Source organism: Peromyscus maniculatus, chromosome 4, assembly GCF_049852395.1.
Source record: "Peromyscus maniculatus bairdii isolate BWxNUB_F1_BW_parent chromosome 4, HU_Pman_BW_mat_3.1, whole genome shotgun sequence".
In the NCBI taxonomy this organism is placed as follows: domain Eukaryota; kingdom Metazoa; phylum Chordata; class Mammalia; order Rodentia; family Cricetidae; genus Peromyscus; species Peromyscus maniculatus.
The window spans coordinates 36,619,122-36,641,828 of NC_134855.1; the positions used below are offsets into that span (position 1 = coordinate 36,619,122).

Genomic DNA, 22,707 nt, shown 5'->3' on the forward strand with positions numbered 1-22,707 from the left:
TTAAATTTAGGTTAACAAACAGGATTTGTTAAGTCTTAGAGATTAAAGAAAGATGCATTAGACAACTCGCTTCAAGGAATTTACAATCTTTCTGAGGAGACAGAAAATTAACTCCATTTTAACAGCATTAGCACAAAATAGATGTGTTAGGAACATGGCGAAGGGAAAGATATTGATTAGGGATAAAGACTGCTCAGAACACTCCCCCAGAAGATGTGTTCGAGCTGGCCTTGAGGAATGAATGGGATTCTGATAAGTGAAAAATGAAAGGGAAGTGGAAGGAACAGTTCACGAGCAAAGGCTTACAGCAGGAGCTTCCACTATCGAAGCTCATTAATTGGCAACATCTGAAAAAAGAAGGGCTTCCCGAGCATCCAATTAATTTTGGCCCGGTCACCAGTGTTTTCCCCTTGGTGGTTTTTAAAGCATAACTCGGATCAGATTAGAGTCACTGGAGATGTATGAGGTCACGAGGCTTGCTGAGAATGTTTAAAGTGTTTAGAGGGCAGTGGGAGGACCTAAGAATTTCCAGATGATTCTGGATAAGATGTCTTGATCCACTGTGGCATGGGACAGATATTTTGTTATCACTGATAACCGAAGGCACACATTATGATAAAGTAACTGGAGGCTGTAAAGAGTGTGCTTTCTAAGTATGAGTTAGAGTGAATTAAGGGCCCAGCTGCAGGGGCAGCTTACTGCCTTGTATGACATGGACTTGTCCAATGAGAAAAGAAGGCCTGCCTGGTGACCCAGCCAGTGATGGGGGATAGGTCAGTGGCCTTAGGTAGAAAGGAAGTCATACATACATCGTGGCAGGTTGTCTTCTCAATGGCAAAGATACTCAAAGTGTTTCCATAGACCAGTGTCAAAAAGAAGTGTACACACACACGGAGCAAGGGGAATAGAAAGAGAGAGACAGAGAGACAGAGACAGAGAGAGGGAGAGACAGAAAGAAAGAAACAGAGAGACGGGGGGGGGGGGGATTTTTGAAAGAAGATCCATCCAGGAAATTCTTCATGGTTACTTGTAAGAAATGCTGGCCCGTGGGCTGGAGAGATGGCTCAGCCATTAAAGGCTAGGCTCACAACCAAAAATATAAGAAATGCTGGCCTGTGAAAGAGACCACAGGATTTTGTTTACCTAAGTCCACCCAGACACAAACATACACACCAGGGAAGTTGAGAGGGAAGCAGAGAAGTGTGCAGAGATGGAGATGCAGTGCTGAGAGATGTCTCCTCACTGGAGCGTGTGGGGCACGGCTAGGGAAGCAGCAGTTGCTGTGTGTGCAGGGTGCAGTGCGGGGAGGAGCAGGGGCCTGGCAGCCATGCATGACTAGGATGGTGTTCCGTGTAAGCCTCACAGTATAACGACGAGGGTGTGTGCGTGTGCGTGTGTGTGTGGGGGGGGCGCGCATCTGGTTCAGTGTTTTTCACTGTACATCTCAATGCCTTATAATTAGGAAATTCAGGGCTCACTAGCTTGCCAAGTGGCAGTTTTCACCATTCCTACTTCACAGATGAGGGAATGGAAGGACACAGTTAGCTTGCTTACACAATAAATGTGTGTCCAGCTGATCTAGCATGAGAACCAAGGTGGTCTGAGAGCCATGCCCCTATATTATGGAGCCTCAAAGTAAGAGGATGACAATTAGGGACAGAGTGAACTGAGTAGAGATGCCTGGAGATTTTCTACTTACATGGGAGTGCGCAACAGTCTCAGTGTCTTCATATGTAAGTTGGGTTATTAATGTTACTCATCTTGGAGGCAGAGTTTTCTGTCCCACCAGCCAGCTCCCAAATCACAACAAGGAGACTTATTAATTATGAAAGCTCAGCTGATAGCTTAGGCTTGTTTCTAACTAGCTCTTACAACTTAAATTAACCCGTTTCTCCAGTCTAATGCTCTCCCAACTGAGCTATTTTGGCGGCTAAATTAACCCATTTCTATTCATCTAGCTGTTGCCCTGTGATTCAGGCCATTTACCTCTCCTCCTGCATGTCTTGCTCCCTCTCCTTCTGGCTGGCGACTCTCCTTTTTCTTCTTCTTCTTCCCAGCATCCTGTGTGCCTGAAAATCCTGCCTAGCTTTTTACCAAATCCTGCCTCGCCTTTCAGGTTTTTATTAAACCAACCAGAGTGACAGATCTTCACATTGTACAAAAAAGATTATTCCACAACACAGTTATGATATTATGTGAGTTAATGCATTTATCTCATCAGTTTCCTGGTGTGGGATAATTTTCATGCTTAGTTCTAAGTGTGGTATACAATAATTTTAAACGAATACTAGCCATAGTGTGCCGGATTTAATTACGAGAGGTTTATGTGCAGTAGTTGTGTTAGTGGTGATCACAGGTGTAGTCTGTTATCCCATCTCAGGGGTGCTGACGTCTTTGTGTGTTTATGTGTTTTTTCCCTAGAAAACGGTCTGTATATGTTAAGAATCCTTACCTGGATGCTATGGATGAAGACATTCTCTATCACTTGGATTTAGGAACCAAAACACACAACCTTCCAGCAATGTTTGGGGATGTAAAGGTAAAAATATTTTGAATGTCAGGAAAATGACTGTATTTCCTTTGCCATTTTTTCTTTCTTATCTTCTCCTTAATAAACTTCATAGCCTTGACTAGAGACAAGTCAGACGTCCCAAGAGCATATGCACTCACTCTAATTTAGAACAACCATTTTCACCCTAACAAGATGTAAAGGGTTCCAAACTAAATCCAGTGCCAACATGATTACTTGGATGCTCTGGTCCCTAGAGATAAATATAATTTTATTGACGATGCTGTTGGCTATTCAGAATTCATCATGTCTTAACAGATTCAGTTCATAACTTAACATCTATATTTATTGCTGAACCTCACTAATTCTCATCTTAAAATCATAACAGAATTCAAGACTAACAATGCTCTATTATTCTCTTCTCAAAAAAAAAATGACCATTGTCCATATTTTGTATCATTAAGATTTTTCTTATCTTATAAGCAATATTTCATGAAAAAGTTGTTTATAGAATAATGATGGGAGAATCATATTACTATGTTACTTATTTTATCTTATAAATAAATTGTAAAAGCAATTCTTGCTCCTTATTTAAAATTAGGAAGACATAGAAAAGAACATTCTGTTTTTAAAAATATAACTTATAGTCCTACTTCCTAGGCCAGGACACCATCTGGGCACTTTCTTTTCTTTAATTTCATTTATTCATTCCTTCACTTTTTCTATTGGCATATCTTTATTATACTAGGTACTAGGTTACATAAGGACACTTTCTTATAAACACATAATGTGTTTTGAGCATATTAACTTCACATTGCCTCTTCCATTCCTTTTTAATGAAAAATTATTAAAATGTTTATAATGAGATTGAGGGCATAGACTGGTGTAGTGGTGAAAGCCTGTATTCCCAGAATTTAGGAGGTTCAGGCAGGAGGATCAGACGTTCACACTCAAGGTCATCTTTGGTTATGTAGCAAATTCAGGACCAACCTGGGATAAATGAGACTCTGTCTTTGCCATCCTGCATTCTCTTGTTTAACATTATGTTATTACTATTTTCCATATTATTATAATATAATAATTAATATAATATACAATAATATTTTCCATATTATTCCATTTTGTTTGAAATCTACTGTTCATGGGTTCAAGAGGTGTGTTATAAATTATATAAACTATTCCTAATTTTTGTAGTAAATGTTTCCGATTAGAAATGGGAGTCAAGTGGATATTATATCTTGTGAGGATTTTTCACATGTACGTACATTAGTTTAGGATGATTCACAGATATGGTCAATGGGAATGAACTCACAGAAATCAGAGGAAGTTAAAGTTACTGCTGAGTGGAGGTGCTGGTGCTTAGACCAAGTTCTTCTGCGAGTTCCCAGGGATTTTATTCATTGGACCAGGTGGATTCTGAGTTACAGGAAATCAGAATTCCCAAAAATTAAATGGAGAGGAATGTGAAAAAAGAGGATGAGTGTAGGCAGATGAAGAAAGGAAAGTGGAAGAAGGGAAGGGAGGAAGGGAGGAAGGGAGGGAGGAAGGGGGAAGGTGGGAGGGAGGGAGAGAGGGAGGGAGGGAGGGAGGAAGGACGGCTCTGATATCCATTGTCAGTTTGTGCTCAGCGGCTTCCTCCCTCCATCTCTAACGGAGCGTGTGAGCGTGGGTGGGTGTCCAGGCAGCATCTCAGCCTGTGTCTCCATTCCTCTCCAGACTACAGCTCCCGCCTTTCTGCAGCCTACCTCCTTTTGCTGCTTCATCTTTTTAATGCAACCTCTGTCGCTTCTACCGAGTCTGATATTGAGGCTCCAGGAATCTTTGATCAAGTCAACTTTGGTACTCATTAACTGGGTTGTACATGGATTAAAATGTTAGGTGTGAGGTTTATGACTCACAGTGATTTTCCCAAGACCTTTATTTAAGAATGATTGTTTGGAATAGGAGGATTGCCATAATCAACCAATGAAGGTACACATTAAAAAGATAGGACATGTTTCGATACAGAGTAGCCTATTTTGTGTGTGTGTGTGTGTGTGTGTGTGTGTGTGTGTGTGTGTGTGTGAATGTCTAAGTGTCTGTCTCTCCCCTACTATTCATGGACTGCCTTCTTTGTATATGATCCTACCCAGTCCCTGCCATGGAGACTCTTCCTTCCTTTCTTCTACCTATGTGTCTGTAATCAAAGCACATGGGATGCGTAGGCAGAAGGTTCAGGAGTTAAAGTCTGGCTTTGGTTACGTTAGAAACTAGATACTACCTTCCCCATACAGAGGAATACACTAGAGCTCAATGTATATGTGGCGCTAACACATCTGTTGTCTGTGAGTTCGAGGCCAGCCTGGTCTAAAGAGTGAGTTCTAGGACAGCCATGGCTATCACACAGAGAAACCCTGTCTCTGGGGAAAAACAAAACAAAACAAAAACAAACAACAACAAAAAGCCCCACCTGTTATATTTATCTATCTGTGGAAGGCACAACACAGCCAGTGAGTTGAACAAGCTGAGGATAAACCCAGGTTCCCCTGATGAAATGGTTTCTGGTTCTTGAAATACACACACACACACACACACACACACACACACACACACACACACACTGAATTTGTTACTCTCCTCATTATTGGTAAATCATGGGATGGATGACTTTGTTGTAGAGATGAGAATCACACATATTATGTCTGCAAACACGTGAGTGCATATGGACTCATCTTTGTTAGTCTCAAAATTAGGCCTTCATGTTCCCACTTCTCTACCTGGCTGGGTTTCTATCAACACTCCAGCCACACTCTGCTTCTCAGAACCACTTAGCTACTTCCTCCCACCAGTATAGTCAGCTGGATCACAGACATGCTCCATTTCAAATAGTTTTGTCTCTTCAGAGAGCAACCCCAAGCATAGCCCCATTTTGAAGGAAAAGAGGCAAAAGTGTGTTTAGATTTAGGATCAGAACAGAATCATAATCATAACCAAACCAGAATGTTGGGAGCAGAAGAAAAATCAGCTGTCTTGTTATAGATTCTGTCCTCAGAAATGTACCTTCATCCACTGCTCTCTTATCTCAAAGTGAGGACATTGTAGGTTTGATTTCTTGACTCCCTTAAGTCTCAAGTCAGCAATTCTGACTACAAAGCAGGGACATAACCCACCAATACCTAAAAATTCACAAAAGATGGTGATAATTATTATCAATAGGAACTTCAATGGGAAAGAAGATGGTAGGGTATACCATTTAAATCTGAATGAGCTGGGTATGGTGGTGCATGCCTTCAACCAAAGCACATGGGAGATGTTAAGCATGTGGTTCAAGAGTTCAGGCCAACCTTGCCTTCATAGTGAGTTCAAAACCAATCTGGATTACATGGATCCTGTCTTAAACAAACAAACAAATGGGCAGAAAAAAACAAATCTGAATGACTCTGACAGTCCCCCACATTCCTTCAGATCTTTCCTATATTTTGAAGGATTTTCCTACATGGTACTACATACTCTCAGTGACCTAATACAATGTAAGTTGGCCTTTAATTCATAACAAGCATCAGGCAGGTGCATCTGGCAGATGGCTGGCCAGGCAGAATGTTGGTCTGGAGGCCCAGTTCATGGGTGTGTACCTCCATCTAGAAGATGGTAGAAGTAGGTACAATATATCCTCCTTGTGGGATGGGGGTGGGGTGCATCTGTGCTCTAGGCCGGAAGTGGGACACTTCCCTTTTGCTCACATTCTAGTGGCTTGAACGCAGGCATATGGCCTTGTCCACCTGGAAAATGGTCTGGGAAGTCAACATGAACTGTGAGCCTAGAAAGAAGAGGAAAGAGTCTTGGCATGTATCTCTTCCGTCTCTGCCATACTCACTGGAGATGGAAACAATTGAAAAATGTGGTAGAGGTTCTAGAAAGATGTTTTTCAAATTCAATATCCAAATAGATATTTTATCATGTCTTTACAGATATCTTTTATAAAAATCACTAGCTGGCACCCTCTAATTCATCCAAGCATTTTACATTTATTTTTAGTTTTGAGACTATAATGTAATTACATTTCTCCCTTCCTTACTTTTTTTTTTCTGCGACAGGGTTTTTCTGTGTAGCTTTGGAGCCTGTCCTGGATCTCATTTTGTAGACCAGGCTGGACTCGAACTCACAAAGATTCGCCTGGCTCTGCCTCCCGAGTGCTGGGATTAAAGGTGTGCGCCGCCGCTGCCGCCGCCGCCGCCGCCGCCGCCGCCGCCGCCGCCGCCGCCGCCGCCGCCACCACCACCCGGCTTATTTCTCCCTTTCTTTTCCTCTCTCCAAACCCTCCCATATGCCCTCTCTACTCTCCTTCAAATTCATTGCCTCAGATTTTCATTAATTGATATTGCATGCATATATGTATATGTATAGACATATACATTCCTAATATTATCTGGTTCAGTTCATATAATGTTGATTGTATATATATTTTTAGGACTGATTATTTGCACTGGCAACCATTTGGTACTCTTCCCCGAGGAAAAACACCTCTCCTTCTCCCAACTTTCCTTGGTTGCCTGTTGTTTGTGTAGGACTGAGGCCTCATGGGCTTTTCTCCATCCATTTTACATGCCCATTGGTGCTGTTCTTGCTCACCTCACATATGGGTGTTCATGTCAGTGAGACTTTATGAGTGCAGCTTTTGATGTTACTGGGAGATACAGTCTCCCGACAAACTCCCTGCTCCTCTGGCTCTTGCAATCTTTCCACCATCTACTCTACAATGTTCTCTGAGCCTTAGGTACAGGAATGCTTTGTAGATGTATCCACTGGGACTTGGTTCCACAACTCTGCCTTTTGACTGGTTGTGGTTCTCTGTAGTGTCTCCATCTATTGCAAAGAGAAGTTTTCTTGATGATGGGTAAAGACTACATTTATTGGTGGCTGTAAGGACAAATGTTTGCAGATTGTTGTTAGGGATTTTGCTAGTTTAGTAAATTAGTGGTTGTAGATTCTCCTCCAATAACTATGACTTTCCGAGCTCTGAGTAGTTAGCTGGGTTTCCAGTAGCACAAATGTTTTCACTCTTGTTCAGTGGGCCTTAAGTCCAATTAGAGAGCTGTTGGTAACTGCCAAGGCATGTGTACCACTACTGTACCCTTAATACCATGCCATACTGGTCACTGATGTGGTTCACGGGCATCATAGCTAGGTAGGATTGTTGGTCACCCCCCCCCTTTAGAAGTTTGCATGGTGTCTGCTGGTACTATGAACGCTCGTCTTCAGATAGTGGCCATTCAGATCAGCCCCAGCTCAGGAAGCTCTGGGCCATGCTTCTGAAATGCATGATGTTTTCAGAACTTTAAGTAACATAGAAAACGATTGCTTCATATGACTTCACAATATGCATTCAAAAATGTTTACAGTCCTTTTTAATACACAAAAGACATAAACTGCATTTATGCTCTACATTAATGTAGCATAGCAAGACCTTTTAAGCTACTGAGGACGTTAGAAAGTGAGTTTGTTCTGGAAATCATTAGGCAAAGTCCTGAACATGCTTTTATAATGCTTCTTATTCTTGCCCAATGTATTTCTACCTTCTTTGATAAATCCTGGGTGAAGATCATTTTGTTTGGAACATAAGTCACTGGAGGCCGAGGCTGGCCGGTGGTCTTCAGTAGGATGTTACTTCTTATTAAAGCAGCCAAACTGGTGACTGTATCTGCAGCTGATGCTCAGTGAGTCTGACTTAGGAGTAAGTGTCAGGAACCAAACTGCTCCTGTCCACACCTGTCATCTTTATGTCTTCAGAAATATGTGGAAGTTCCTGTTGATTACTGCAACATCTACAGTTCAAAGCAGAACACAAACCGCAAACTATTCTAACATCTGTTTTGGTTTTATGGTCAATCCAAATTGTTGTAATTTAGATGTACTGGCACCACACAGTGAAGTTATTTTCAAACTACTGTATTTTGTATATAAAAAAAAGGGACCTCCTTGTACTTAGAGTTTGACTTACTCATAGCAAGAAAGTGCTTAACTACTTATAACAAGAAAGGAGGAAAGTCCATAAATAATCAATAGTAATCGAAGCTCACTTTAAACAATGGTCTGCCTTGCTCTCTTGTCCATATCCTTGGTGGCTGATTCCCATGCCCTGTTCAGAAAAACTCCCAGGACATTCCAGAAAAGACAACGACACACAGAGTACTCAGACAAAGTGAGTAATTATGTCCTGTGATTGAGAGTGATTATGCTGCCCAGGAATTATTGTTAAGTGAAAACAGGAGGCATCATGCAGTCAGACCACCCAATACTTCTGTTGATCTTGTGAGCGAAGGATGCTCACTCTACAGCCTCAGGAATTCCTCAGATGTCCTGGGAAGGTCCTTGCTAGCCTGCCTTGGTTCCTCCGCCCAATGCTGTCCACATCAGTCAGGCACCACTAAATGTCTTTTCCCTCCCAGAAAACTCAGTCAGCTTTATCTTTACTGAATTCTGCAGTAGAGAGGCGTGATCTCAAAAGGCAGGTCGGAGCAGTGTCACCTGATATTAAAAGCAGAAGTCCACATTTGTGATCACTGAGAAGGTGCCTGCATCCATGCACGCTCCTTTTTAATATTCAATCCCACTTCATCCTGATTAAACCTGAGAGCACCAAAGACGATGGCCTGAGGAATACAATGGTTTCATGTCTCACTGAGCAAGTTACTTAATCAACGATGAGTCAAGTTTGCCTACTACATCCACCTTGTGGCTTTCCAGCATTTCTTGGCATTTGATTTCTGGGCTTCACTCCATAAACCACACTGTATATGCCACACCGCATATACCACACCTCTTATACCACACCACATATGCCAAATATGTCACACCTCTTATATCACACCATATACGCCACACCTCTTAACCATACTACATACACTACACCACATACACCACACCTCTTATACCACACCACATACACCACACCTCTTAACCATACTACATATACCACACCACATACACCACACCACATACACCATACCTCTTAACCATACTACATACACCACACCTCTTAACCATACTACATACACCACACCACATACACCACACCTCTTAACCATACTACATACACCACACCACATACACCACACCTCTTAACCATACTACATACACCACACCACATACACCACACCTCTTAACCATACTACATACACCACACCACATACACCACACCTCTTAACCATACTACATACACCACACCACATACACTGCACCTCTTAACGATACCACACACACCACACTTCTTACACCATACTACATACCATACCTCTTATACCACACCATATATATACCACACCACATACTCCACACTGTATACACCACAACACACACCACATCTCTTACACTACATCCCACCACACTTGGACCACACCGTGTGGCTTTTATTTCTGAGCAGCTGTCTGCCTGACCACCTTCTGTGTGCTCTGCTGCCTCCTGGCTTCGAACACTCGCTCATCCTCTGTTTCTGACACCTGCCTGGTGCTCACTTGGTTGCCTACTCATGTAGGCCAGCAACAGGCCACTCTCTCTGCTCTCTCTAGCATATTCTCCTGTCCTTGGGGTTGATATATCTCCAACATGCTGTGACATGAGCAATTATAATTTTCTTTTGAGACAGAGTCTTACTATGTAGTCCAGTCCAAATGTACTATGCAGTCAAGGCTGTTCTCAAACTCATAATTCTCTAACCCTCAGAATGCTGGTTGTAGGCATGTATTACCTTGCCTAACTGCCAAAGAAGGCCATATTTTATTAGATATGACAACCTTTGATTGCAACATCTACCCTAAAGTCAGATAATAAGATAGACACAAAAACAAATTAGTGGGGTGGATGAAATACCACAGTCAAGTTCTGAACTTACAATAACAAGCCCTGCCCCTGGTGAGTTTTTCTCCGTCAAGAGTAGAAGTGATCACAGTGCATTTAAAGTAGAAGCTTATGGTCAGGGTGGACAATCAGAAAACAGTGAAACTGGGAGCTGCCCCTTTGCTTTTCCCTCGCTTATGTTCCACATCCTCAGTACTTGGCACTAAACATCTGTAGTGTGAGTGCCCACCACGAGGGTGATTATATCGGTGAAAACCTCCTTGAACAATGTCAACACGTAGGGTTTTCTTCACTAGGTTAGTACATAACTCATTGGACTTAGCTTCCTTCTTTCAGGTTAATGATGTGAATGAGCCAAATTTGAACACAATCCAGGATGTCTACACATGCTCAGAAGTAAACTAACTGTACAACAAAATAAAAGCTTTAGAACGGAATGCTGATCCTTGCTCTTATCATAGTGATGATGGTAGGCACCTGTTTCTCTTCTTTGACAGTTTGTCTGTGTCGGTGGGAGCCCCAACAGGATGAAAGCATTTGCACAGTTTATGCACAAGGAACTCCAGTTGGAAGGGGATGGAGAAGACATTGAAGACATCTGTGCAGGGACAGACAGATATTGCATGTTCAAAACAGGCCCTGTGCTCTCCATCAGTGTAAGTACGGGAAAGCTACAGGCCGACCAGCCTTTGCAGGCTGGACCCCAAACTGGGACCATCCTGACATAGTTCTCCCCCCACTTCTGCTTTTATTTCTTACACAAGGAATGCACATAAAGAGGTTGACCCAACCGGAAAAGGGTTTCAGGGCAAGACCAAACATGCAGGGTCACCGCCTGTCTTTACACTTGCTGCTTAACTATGTGAGGCAAGGACAAAGGTCTTCAAGGCTCACCCATCTTTCTATTCTTGATGGATTAACATGCTTCCTTTGCCAGCCATTTTCTTTCTTCTGTCCTTTACCCAGCTTTAGGAACATTGAGCTTTTCATAGAGGCCAATTCTCAGTATCATTAGAATTTGTCATGAGTAAACTTGCTAAAAAGCTGCAAGTGCATTTCCACGGAGCTCTTGTGACGTGCTCTCCTTGCTTTTCTGATAGCTGTTCGGGACACAGTCTGTCTAAAGACGAATTGAAAGCAGAATGATTCTCAGAGCAGTTCCCATTGGTGGCAAACCTTTAGAAGGGTATCTGTACACAGCCACTCACTCTGCCTGAGGTAGTCCTCCACACACAGACTCAGAGTCTGTGTGTAGACTCTGAGTCTGTGTGTATTTGGATATGGTAGTCCTCTTAAGGGGCATATGCTGGGGACAGTGAGTAAGTCCTACATAGATGCGACAATTCTGAAGACCTCAGTTGTAAATGCTCTTTATATTGGGGAGCAGTCATGATCCATTGATCCCTCATATTACTCATATTGCTCAGTGATGGAATGTAATGAGAACTGGGAACGTTGGGTAACAAAAGAAAGCATATAATACCATTGTGGTGGTAAAGTTGATCTTCCCTCTAGGCCAAGAGTGACTAAGACCTTCTTTGGTTTCTAATGGCAGAATCTATTAATTTGTTAATTAAGTAAAAAAAAAATGATAGACTATCTGCCTTAGAAGAAGCTAAATGTTCTCTGATGTTGTCCTGTTAATTTTTCAGTTAAAATCCTTTGAACTATAATTATTTGTTCTATTTTGTACAGTAAATGGAAAAAGAAAAAAATAAAATTTATCCAAAAAGTGAAACTACTCTAAATGATCAGAAGAAGCTTCATCATAAGGCAAAGCCAGAGGTAACCTGGTGTTCTATCAGGAAACACAGTCCAAATGGTCAAGGCTAGCTACTTAGAATACTAGGTAGGCATGGGGTTCCCAATAGAGATCTCTCCGCAAATCTCCTGTAGATACTGGGAGAGAGCGAGAGGAGAGAGAGGAAGAGCAAGATTCTATTTATAATTTTATCATCATAGTGAAAAATAAATACTGATCCTAAAGTTAACAAATGGCTGGCTTACAGGGAACCTAATAGATGAAATAATAGCTCAGCCTCTAATTTCCAGCTGAAGCAAATGTTAGTTTATTAAATCACTGCAGAGCCAGCGCCAAGGCCCCAAACTTGTTAATCTTGAGCACACAAATCAATACAGACTTGATTCCTGGATCCAGGAGGCTCACGAGCTTTCAGAAATCAGGGCATATTGAATGGAGAAGCAACAGTGGCCCCAGAGGCCCTCAGTTCCCACAGTTTAATATTCTTGGTAATAGGAAGGAGAGGGAGTGCATGCTGAGAACATTGTGATCACAGCTCCAGTGGTTTTCCGAAGTCTCTGTGCTCATGGATCAATACCCCGCCATCATGTGAGAAGTAAAGTAGCCACTACTAAAACTCAGCTCCAGTTTCCACAGGCTACAGCATGGAAGATCTTTCTGAAGATTAGACATAACGGAATCACCCGAAATGCCTAAATCCTCTAGCCTGTGTTGATTGACCCCCACTCTGGTGACTGTGATTGTTTTGATATAAATAATGAACTAAACGAGGCTGCAGTCAGGATCTACAGCAATTTAAACCTATTCACGTGTTCAGCATAAGCTTCAAACTCCTGAGTGGGAACTGAAGCCGCATTCTCCTTAGAGTCCTTCTGAACTCACATGGAATTAACAGCAAACGAGCAAGGCTACATTTGAACGACAAAGTCCGTCTCTATTTCCCTCACTAGGGTGAAGTAAGACGGGGGTGGGGGGGGGGGTGGGGGGGGGGGAACGGCCGCCCAAACTGTGTTTCCCCAGCTTCATGAGGCACCCTCTTCACATGAGTTCACTGAAAAGAACCTCACAGGGAGACGAGAGCTGACACCGCCCCGGCACACCTGTGCCCTCCGCCACCCCACCTCTGATCTTGACAGTGAGGGGCTCGGTTTAACCGGCAGCAGGATGCCTCTCTCTAGCCCGCACAGATGGGCATATCCATCAGCATGCCATGTAGGCATCACTTAGAGATGGCTTATGTTTTCCCAAGCATTGGCACAGTCTTAATGATTATGTAAATGTATACAAGAGCTGTTAACTTGTAAAGAAGAAAAAATGAGTCCCGCTCACTTATGCATGCGTGAGATGTACAATGACTCTCCCCTCTCTCAACAGCATGGGATGGGCATCCCCTCCATTTCTATCATGCTCCACGAACTCATCAAGTTACTCCACCACGCACGCTGCTGTGACGTCACCATCATCAGAATCGGGACGTCAGGGGGAATTGGTGAGATGGACTGTTTTCTACCATTAGAGCTGAGATTCTTCATGCACCCCTGTGTTGACGCAAAGCACACCGACATATTTAGAGCCCAACAGAAATCCAGATGGGCTGCAAAGTACTGGGAGGCTAGACTTGAGGATTTAACTACTACTACTACTCCTTCTCCTCCTCCTCCTCTTCCTCCTCCTCCTTCTCCTTCTTCTCTCTCTCTCTCTCTCTCTCTCTCTCTCTCTCTCTCATATATGTATAATTCTACTTTTGTTCATATAAAGAAGAGTAGAATTATTAGAAAGTATGGTTTTATGGTATGTTCTAGAAGTTTGTTTCTTTGCTGCTGTGATAAAAGACTGTGGCCTCAATCAACATTCAGAGGACAGGGCTTATATGGCTTACAGCTCACAGTCCATCATTGAGGAAAGCCAAGACAAGAACTCCAGGCAGGAACCTGGAGGCAGAACCTGAAGCTGAGGCCATGGTGAGATGCTGCTAGGCCATTCTTATGGAAGGCATTCCTCAGTTGAGGTTCCCTCTTCCCAGGTGACTTCAGTTTGAGTCAAGTTAACAAAAAACTTTGAGCCTGAGGAATTTATGTGACAGGAATAAGGATGTTCATGTAAAGAAAATGACAAGGATTCACCTGTTTCATCTGCCAAGTGTCAGGCCTTATAGCAACTAGGGAAATGTCACTTTTGGCTCTTCTTAGTGGCTACTGCTCTTTTCTGGGTTGTGTCTTTTACTCAACTGCATAGCAAAAAGGACCATGTGGGCTTTCAGGGAAGGTCTGTGGCTACTTAAGTTCATCCAAGAGCCTCCCTGCCTCACTTCTGTCATTCCTTAAGAAGCAGATCTTGTCAGGATGTCATTCTACCATGTCAGGACATGCAAATGCAGACACACCATTCCAAGTGGAAAGGTTTGGTTGACAGAGTGGCAGGACTACATGGTTACATAATAGGGAGGGAGCTTTTAAAAGACAAACCCCTTAGCATTGCTCCAGTAAGCATTTTGGAGCGAGAGGAGATCTCAAAAATCCTCAAAGGACTAGAGAAGTGGCATGCTTCACAGATGCCTCTCACTAAGATCAAGCAAGTTAAAAAGGACCACAGTCTTTCCAGAGCCATAATCTCAGAACAAAGTCAGCCAAGGCCCCTTGTATGTGGACAAAAAACCCATTTATGGTGCTCTTGAGAATGGAAATGGAGAATGTAAGCAATCAGTGTTGATTAGACATCCTTCTAGACAGTGGTTTATTCAACAGCACCCCAAATAATCAGTTTTAGGGAACAGCATGCCTGGCAAAGCATGGATACCATTATTAAGGCTGCTTGTAATTCTTGGTTTGTGGGATACACATTCTGTCCTCCTGACTGCTGCAACTGCCACTTGACATGAATGAGTCTCCAGCAAGCCACTCCAGTGACCATCCAAATCATGATCATGGGCTCGTGTTTCATGGTAGCATGGTACAGACTATAACAAGATGGTACCAACATCACGATGGAGGCCTGGAAATAGAGGCAAATTCAACCATTGTACAGATGCAAACAGCTTCATTTCAGAGTTGCATCTTTATTACTAATGCTCTAACTAAGGCTCATCTGCTTTATTTGAAGCAACACTGTATCTGAAGATGGAAAATGCAGATATTACTTATTCTTTTACTGACACAATAATTCCTTAACTGAGAAATACTTTGATAAGGGAAAGATACACCATTGAAAAGCATTTTTGGACAAAAATGCTATAAATGCCTCTTCAATACAGCTACTTGTTAAGACAGTGTGAGGAAACACATTTTCAACTTCCTTTTCAATGTCTCAGGACATTCTAAACAATGTAAAGAGTCCCTTGCTTGGCTTACTTAAAATGTATCTGACCAATCAGAGCTGTATTTTCAAGGCTACTGTGATGTTCAGCTTCAACTGTCAACTTGACACAACCCAGCATCCCCTGGGAAGAGTCTCAGAGAGGGCTTGTCTCCCTTGGGTTGGCCTGGGGGTGTATCTGTTTGGAGAATGTCTTGATCAGCTTCATCGGTGGGTTGTGACCTTAGGTAGGCGTCCTGAATTGTGTAAGAGCGGGGGAATGGGATTGAGCACAGCAAGCAGGTCCATGTGCACTCAATTTCCCCCTGCTTCGGACTGGGGATGATACTGGCTGCTGCTTCTTCCTGCCTCAACTTCCTCACAATGGTGGATTCTAACCTGCAATTGTAAACCTCATAAACCTGGTCTCTCTGCTTTTGTCAGGGTATCTTTATTATTCTCTAGATAGAAATTTAAAGTGTTCTGTAATTAAATCTAGTTTGTCATATTGGAATTTACTGAACTAGCCTGGGTCTATACTCCATATCCAGGGTGGTTAAAACATTTCCTGTAAAGTGCCAGATAATAAAAGTACCAGGCTTTGCAAACTGTGCACTTCCTGTTGCAACTTCTTAATGCCACGTCATAGCTCAGATACAGCAAGGATGGTATGTAAATGAATGTGGGATCACGGTGCAACAAAGCTTCCTTTACTAAGACAGGTGGCATGTGGCCTGTGGACCAGAGTTTGCAGGCCCGTGTTGTGTGCCATCTTTACAGAAGTGTGTCCTCACTGACTGGATTCCTACTGAATACTCACGTGGGAAAAGAGAGGTTCAGCACTAGGCCTGGGGAGAAAGCGATGAACCAACACTGTTCTTGACTAGATACAGCTGGTATTCCATTAGAGAACGAGACAAACAAATGATGAGTGTTCAGAGACTGCCCAGGGTACCATCTAGACACACCTTCTTCCTCAGGTTGTCAGTAGAAATCAGGGTAAATCAAAAGTTGGGTCCTGGAAGGTCCCGGAAAACTCACTGTCGCCTGTATTTGTTCCCTTTTACTTATTTATGCTTATTTCATTGATTCTCCCTCCGTGGCTCAGACTTTCGGAAGGGAGTGACCCCAGAGGACAGCTGAGGAACACGGGCATCAGTGTAATGAAAGAGAGTTGGGAGAACAAGAATGTACCCAGGTAGGGAGAATGGGAAGCAAATGGCATCTCAGCGGGCCCAGGCCCCTGGAGCAAGCCAGATTCCTGCCAATGGAAGGTCAGCCAAGAGACCTAATTTGTATAGAGTCGGGGAGAAAAAGGAGGGTCTGTGACGAGAATCTGAAGGAAGAGAGGAGAGAGCGGCCAAGAAATGATAGTAATCGAGGAGTCTGCAGGAAGATTAAATATCAAGAAGTCACATCACTTTATGAAAGCTACTTGCTGGCAGGCTCATTCCTGGCCTAATTTATTCAAATTGGAGCCCAAAGCCTGGCAGTAATTTTCATGTCCAAGAGTCATGTTTGTCTTGAAATCTAAACCCCACTACACTGTAAATGCGAATCTGGACAGACAGCCAATGAAAATGCCTATCCTAATGGTTATTTGATTGCACTCAGAAAAAAAAATGTTTTGAAAGATGAAAGCAGGGGAGCCATTAACAAGCAGCATTAATTACTGTTGACAGAACAGGTTACATCCTACATGTCACAGAAGTCAACTCTGAGCAATCTTCTGGGGTCCCTTTATTCCACGTTGCAGGGATTGCCCCGGGGTCTGTTGTAATAACAGACACGGCTGTAGACTCTTTCTTCAAGCCTCGGTTTGAGCAGATCGTCTTGGACAACGTGGTGACCCGAAGCACTGAACTTGACAAGGAGCTGGCTGCTGATTTGCTCAGCTGTAGCAGAGAGATCCCCAACTTCCCAACCCTCATCGGACACACGATGTGTACCTATGATTTCTATGAAGGTGAGAATCCTTTCCACACCACGATGGCAGCAGAAAAACACCAGCAGCTTGTTACACAAACCCACAATTTATATTAAAACTGCAGACTAGCAAATTAATAGTGTGGATTTTCAAGGAGGGAAGCAAATAGCCATTTTGCTTCCTAAAGCGTAGCAACATGAGGGCTTAGTAAGCAGCTGAGAAACATGCAGATGAGTTTATATCGAGATGAGTTTAATCCTCTATCAGTTGGGATTCTAAAATGCAACTAGTGATATCGACAGCATTTCTCTCCGCTTGTGACTTTTACTTAAATTGCTGACTCTAAGACAGAAGAGTATGCTAGTTCTATGCTCTGTCCTTCACCTGAACCTCAGGCAAGAAATAAGAGCAGGAAATGGGGAGAAAGGTTTGATTAAACAGATCCTGTGGGAGGTGGCGCTCTCAGAGCGGAGCCTTTATCCCACAGCCAAGAGTAAAGGGTCTCCACACCTAGTTTAGAGTTAAGTTGAAGGTCATTGTCAAATAGCAGCTCTTGTTCCAAGGGATGAGGGGCAAGGCAAAAGAGAAGCAAGACACCACAACCTCCAAGGACAGACTGCTCATTACGGAAGAATCTACATCGCCCTGGTTATCACAGTACACGCTGGGCTTTCAGCAAATCTTGCGCTGTAGTTTCGTTCATAGAATAATCATAGTTAATCTTAAGATTACACTAGCAATTTCTTTTACTTTTCTCTAGATCACAGTTTATATATTTAAGAATCTAAAAGCCATGCATGGGGATAGGTGTTATTCTGTCTGCATTTGCTCAGGTTAGTAAAAGTGTTTGAAGTGTTTATACACCAGACAGGGTGGTACATGGACAGATTGAGACTGTTCTAGGACACTGACTCTCAGGCCCTTCATTTAGAGGGTCACTCACCCACGTGTTCGAGTCACAGATCATAAGCAGAAGCCAGGCGGGGTCAGTGCTTCCATTGGCCCATGAGGTACTGTTTCAAATGCGAATTATTTTGCCAACGTTTGTAATTTCTGGAGCTTCTCGTATGAAAATTCAGCTGTCTTGCTTCTTGACATGACATAAAGTAGCATTAAGAAGCACAAAATATTATCTATGTGACAGCCCCGGACAGCCCTGGCCAACATCTGGGGCTACTTACAGTAGGTGAAGTGAGGCAACTCCGATTTGTCTAGGCAGACCCTCCCATGGGCATTACCCCTGGCTTCTGGGCCATGTGGGTTTGACCCAGCCTAAATAACACCGTTAGGAGTGTTGGCAGGAGGCACCAAAGAGGACAGAAGGGACAGGGAAGAGCTGCCTGACAGGAGAGAAGCCACAGAGAACAGGAGCTAAGGAGAGAAAAGGCTTCAGGAAGGACTGTCGAGTGATCGATGGCAACTGGCTTCCATCCGGGTACTGCTGGGTGGGAACAGCTGGGATGCACACACAGTGGCAGGGGTCGGGGGAGGTAACATCCGACTGTTCTCCACCTCCTTCTGTCCCCACTGGTCAACCGGTAAAATCTGAAGTTAAGTAAACCAGGAATAATGGGAACAATCTGGAAGGGAAAACTCAATGAAGGGTTAGCATGAAGCCTGAGAGGTGTGCCAGGGACAAAGGACACGCCAATTGCCTGTGACTGGCCCTGGTGGGCCTATGGAGAGTGGCAGGGTCCAAATCATTTGCCTGAGGAGTGTCGCTGAGATATGAAGCCCCCACCATCACCACACCGTGTCTCCACCTGGTCTGTTTCCCCTGTTACTGGGGAAGTGAGTTTCTCCTCAGAGGACAACTTCCTCTGTGACCCCCCTCACCCTATTCCTGATGTCCCCACTGTCCTTCAGAACTGGGGCACTCCTTCCTGTACAGACATTCCACCCTTTCTGTGAGATCTGAGCCAGGTGCAGCCACGCTCTACAGTCCCTTGGAAGAAAGATTCAGCAGCCAGGTTAACTCCCCAGAGGACCACCACTCAAGAGGTGGAGACAGATGCAGAGCACTGCATCCTTGGACAGTCTCCTGATGATGCCCCTGCCGCTGAGGTCAGACATCAGCCACTAAGTCACTCCGTCCTTTTTCAGGCCAGGGCCGCCTAGATGGAGCGTTATGTTCCTTTTCACAAGAAAAAAAGCTAGACTACTTGAGGAGAGCACACAAAGCTGGCGTCAGGAACATCGAGATGGAGTCGACGGTGTTCGCAGCCATGTGTGGACTGTGTGGTCTGAGAGGTAAGCTTCTTGTGAATGCCAAGGACCCCTCTCCTCTTTCACAAAGGCGTCTTATGTTCATTCTTCAGGAGAAGGAAAGGGGGCCCAGATATATTGTTTTGTTTTGAATGCATGCCTTAAAATTATTCATGCTATACATTATCTCATAGTTCATTGTGAGCAGGTAGGACATTGCTCCCATCATGAGGAAACAAAGCTCAGGAATCAGAAATCTGAGGGCATGTGCTGGGTGATGATGTAGCTAAGGACTCAACTGCAAGTTCATTGTTCTCTATCTTGGTAGTGGCTGCTATTTTCTATCATAACTGAATTTGTTAGGACAGGATGCAAATGAGAGGTGCCTAAAATAGTCAATCAGTCATAATTTTAATTAGCATGGTCAGGAAAAGGTAGGAGGAGAAGGTACCATTTGGGAAAGGCCACACGGGAACCTGGGAAGCTCGCTCGGAAAGTGTAAATGGAAAGCTAAATATAGCAGGAGCACGCAGGTGTGCTGCAGAACAGGTGGAGGGAAGTGCCGCGAGGGATGATGGGAGATGGGAGATGTGGGGGAGACGGCCAGGTTGTGTGATCACTGCTGAAACTTTGACTTTCTGTCTGGAAACGGGGAGGCGCTGGGGAACTCTGAGTAGAGCAGTTTCGATAGACTTTCTCTGGAGGCACCGGGAAACTCTGAGTAGAGAAGTTTCGATAGACTTTCTCTGGATTCCGAGTTGGGTAGAAGCTAGTCGGGCCAGAGCGGAAGCGAGATGAGGAGTAAAAAGGCCGGAGCAGCTTCCAGCAAAGCTTCAGGGCCAAGGTGATAGTGCAGGGCAGTGAGATGCAGTCAGGCTCTGCCCGGGTTCAAAAGAGAAACCCAGCAAGAGCGGCTGGGTTTCAGGAGACAGGCCAACCCTAGGGATAATTAAGAGTGAGCTTGTCTTAACGGGGACAGAACATGTTTAGATGAGGATTTGGTGGCATCGTTTGGACCGGAGAGGTAAACTTCTATGTTGATGGTGTAAAGATGGCATTTGAAGCGAATACAATTGATGAGATGCAAGAAGCATAAACACAGCCAGGATGAGACCTAAGTTAAAAGTTAGGGACATGAGGAAGACTCCGAAGAGGATCAGTGATGTCACAGAACACCGGGAGAATATTCTCTGCTGTCCAGAGGTTAAAAACTTCACACAAAAAAAACCCTGAATTCTAACATTTGTTCTTATAGCCAATACATTTTCATATTCATGTTATGAACACTGTACATGTGGTAACATTTCTGACAATGGACTTTGGAAGAAAAGAGATTCTATAAGGAGATTAATTAAGAGATACTCTCCCTAACCACTCTTACCTCAGAATACATGTACATGACAATCCCTGTACTGCATGGGTAAAGAACCACAGATTCTTCCTTGTGCTTTTTCATTGTTCCACTTTCATGTGAATGTGTGTATGTGCATGTGTGTATGCATGGTAGCATGTGTGTGGGCACATGTGTGTGAGTGTGCAGGCCACGTGGAAGCTGGAGATCAGGAACCATCCTCAGTTGCCTCTCTACCTCAATCAAACCTTGAGCTCAGTGACGTGGCCAGTTCTGCTGGCCCATTGCTCTGGGGAAAACCCTTTCTCTGCTTTCTGAGGCTAGAATTACAGGCGGGGCTACACGCTTACCAGGCATTAGTCAGGTTCGCACAGCAAGGGCTTTAACCACTGAGCCATCTTCCCAGACGCCAGCCCACCCGATTTACGCTCATCGAGAAAGCTCATTTTCAGAGAAACCATTGCCTCTGCTTTCCCCTAAACAAATTAGCAAGAGCAGGGCAGTTTGACCTCACTTGAGCAGCAATGCTGAAGATTTTTACTCCTAGAGAGGCCTTCTGGGGTTTCTTTATTATGGAAACAAGTAACCACTTAACTCATATCTCTGCAAATATGTAAATGAGCAGATTTTGGTAACCAATATAGTCCAACGTAAAATGCTAAGCCAACAGGCTGCCAGGTGGAAGTGTGGTGAAGACCCTGAGTTCTTTTTGCAAAAGCTGTCTACTGGCCCCCAGGGAACACTGTCGTCTTGTGAATCCTGGGCATCTGTCTTTGTCTTTTGAGACTCCTGCAGAGACCTGAGGGAAGCTCTTCTCTAGAGAGCCTTTTTGTCCTCTCTGCCGATCTCATGAGCTTGCTCTCCCTCTACCCGCAGATAGCCTTCCTTCATAACCTGCCTCCCTCTCTCTTTCTGCATCGTTCTGTTATCTCTGCTGCTGCTGGAGTTTCTGGCTTCTAGTGTCAGCGTCCCTGCAGGTCTCCCTCTTCCTAGACACTGCTGCAGCCTCCTTTTCATCATGCAGACCTCTTTGGGCTGCCAACATGCTTCATCCGCAGCTCTGCAGCTCTTCAGTTCTGTATGTAGTTCATCCAGGGATTACTGTCCAAATTTCTTCACAGTCGTGGGAGCTGCTCATCTCCCCAAGACATCACTGTTTGAAAAGGTGGATTTCTGGTATGTTGGCCGGATGAAAGGCCCATGTACAGGTTGCTATCATGTCCCCACTTTTCATGGCCACTTCATAACGTTTCCTCCCTCACCCCGTCCCAGGGGTGAAGCTTCGATACTGTCACGCAGCGCTTCTTTACTTTAGCGCATTTACCAACCCACTCTGTGAGCAAGGAAAGCTTTGGGGGAAGGGCTGCGGGTGCATTCACAGGCTGCTGCTCTAGTAGAAAACCAGGAAGGACATGAATGGCAAGTAGCATGGAGAAGTCTCACCTGACCCCAGAGCCCAGAACCCATGGGCTTCTGGCTCTCAAGACATTGACTCTGCTCCACAGTTACTACCAGCCCATCCCACCCTAGTCCCCTGGTTGCCTTCTCTGTCTCTTTACATGGCCCTTTCTGTCTTTGTATTCACAAGCCAACTGAACAACCAAAGGGAATTCACAACCATGTGAGAACCGATACAGAGTTTCTTCCTTGGGGTAACACCATGCATTAACATGGCTCTTAATTTAGGAGCCACAGTTCTAACTCAGAGGATTCAGTGGCAGAGTTGGAACCCCAGCAGAAACAGATCATTTCTGCATCTGCCTGGCCCAGGGAGGGCTTGTGTCCCTGTAACTCACCACTTATCTTCATAATGAATGTGAGACTTGGCC

At 44.1% G+C, this 22,707-nt stretch overlaps 1 protein-coding gene and 1 long non-coding RNA gene across 3 annotated transcripts in view; one reads left to right on the top strand and one right to left on the bottom strand.

Annotated features, from left to right (window-relative positions):
* LOC121828641 (uncharacterized) overlaps nt 1–22,707 on the bottom strand; it is a 67,886-nt gene that overhangs the window by 20,275 nt on the left and 24,904 nt on the right. The gene's annotated exons all lie outside the window — the stretch shown is intronic.
* Upp2 (uridine phosphorylase 2) overlaps nt 1–22,707 on the top strand; it is a 36,938-nt gene that overhangs the window by 5,485 nt on the left and 8,746 nt on the right. Inside the window, exons 2-6 of one of the 2 annotated variants that reach the window (XM_006984647.4) lie at nt 2,422–2,539; nt 10,840–10,998; nt 13,479–13,593; nt 17,152–17,361; nt 19,426–19,572. In XM_006984647.4, coding sequence (XP_006984709.1) covers nt 2,422–2,539; nt 10,840–10,998; nt 13,479–13,593; nt 17,152–17,361; nt 19,426–19,572 — 749 coding nt within the window. The remainder of the gene's footprint in view (nt 1–2,421; nt 2,540–10,839; nt 10,999–13,478; nt 13,594–17,151; nt 17,362–19,425; nt 19,573–22,707) is intronic. The other variant, XM_042275312.2, reaches the window with a different exon arrangement.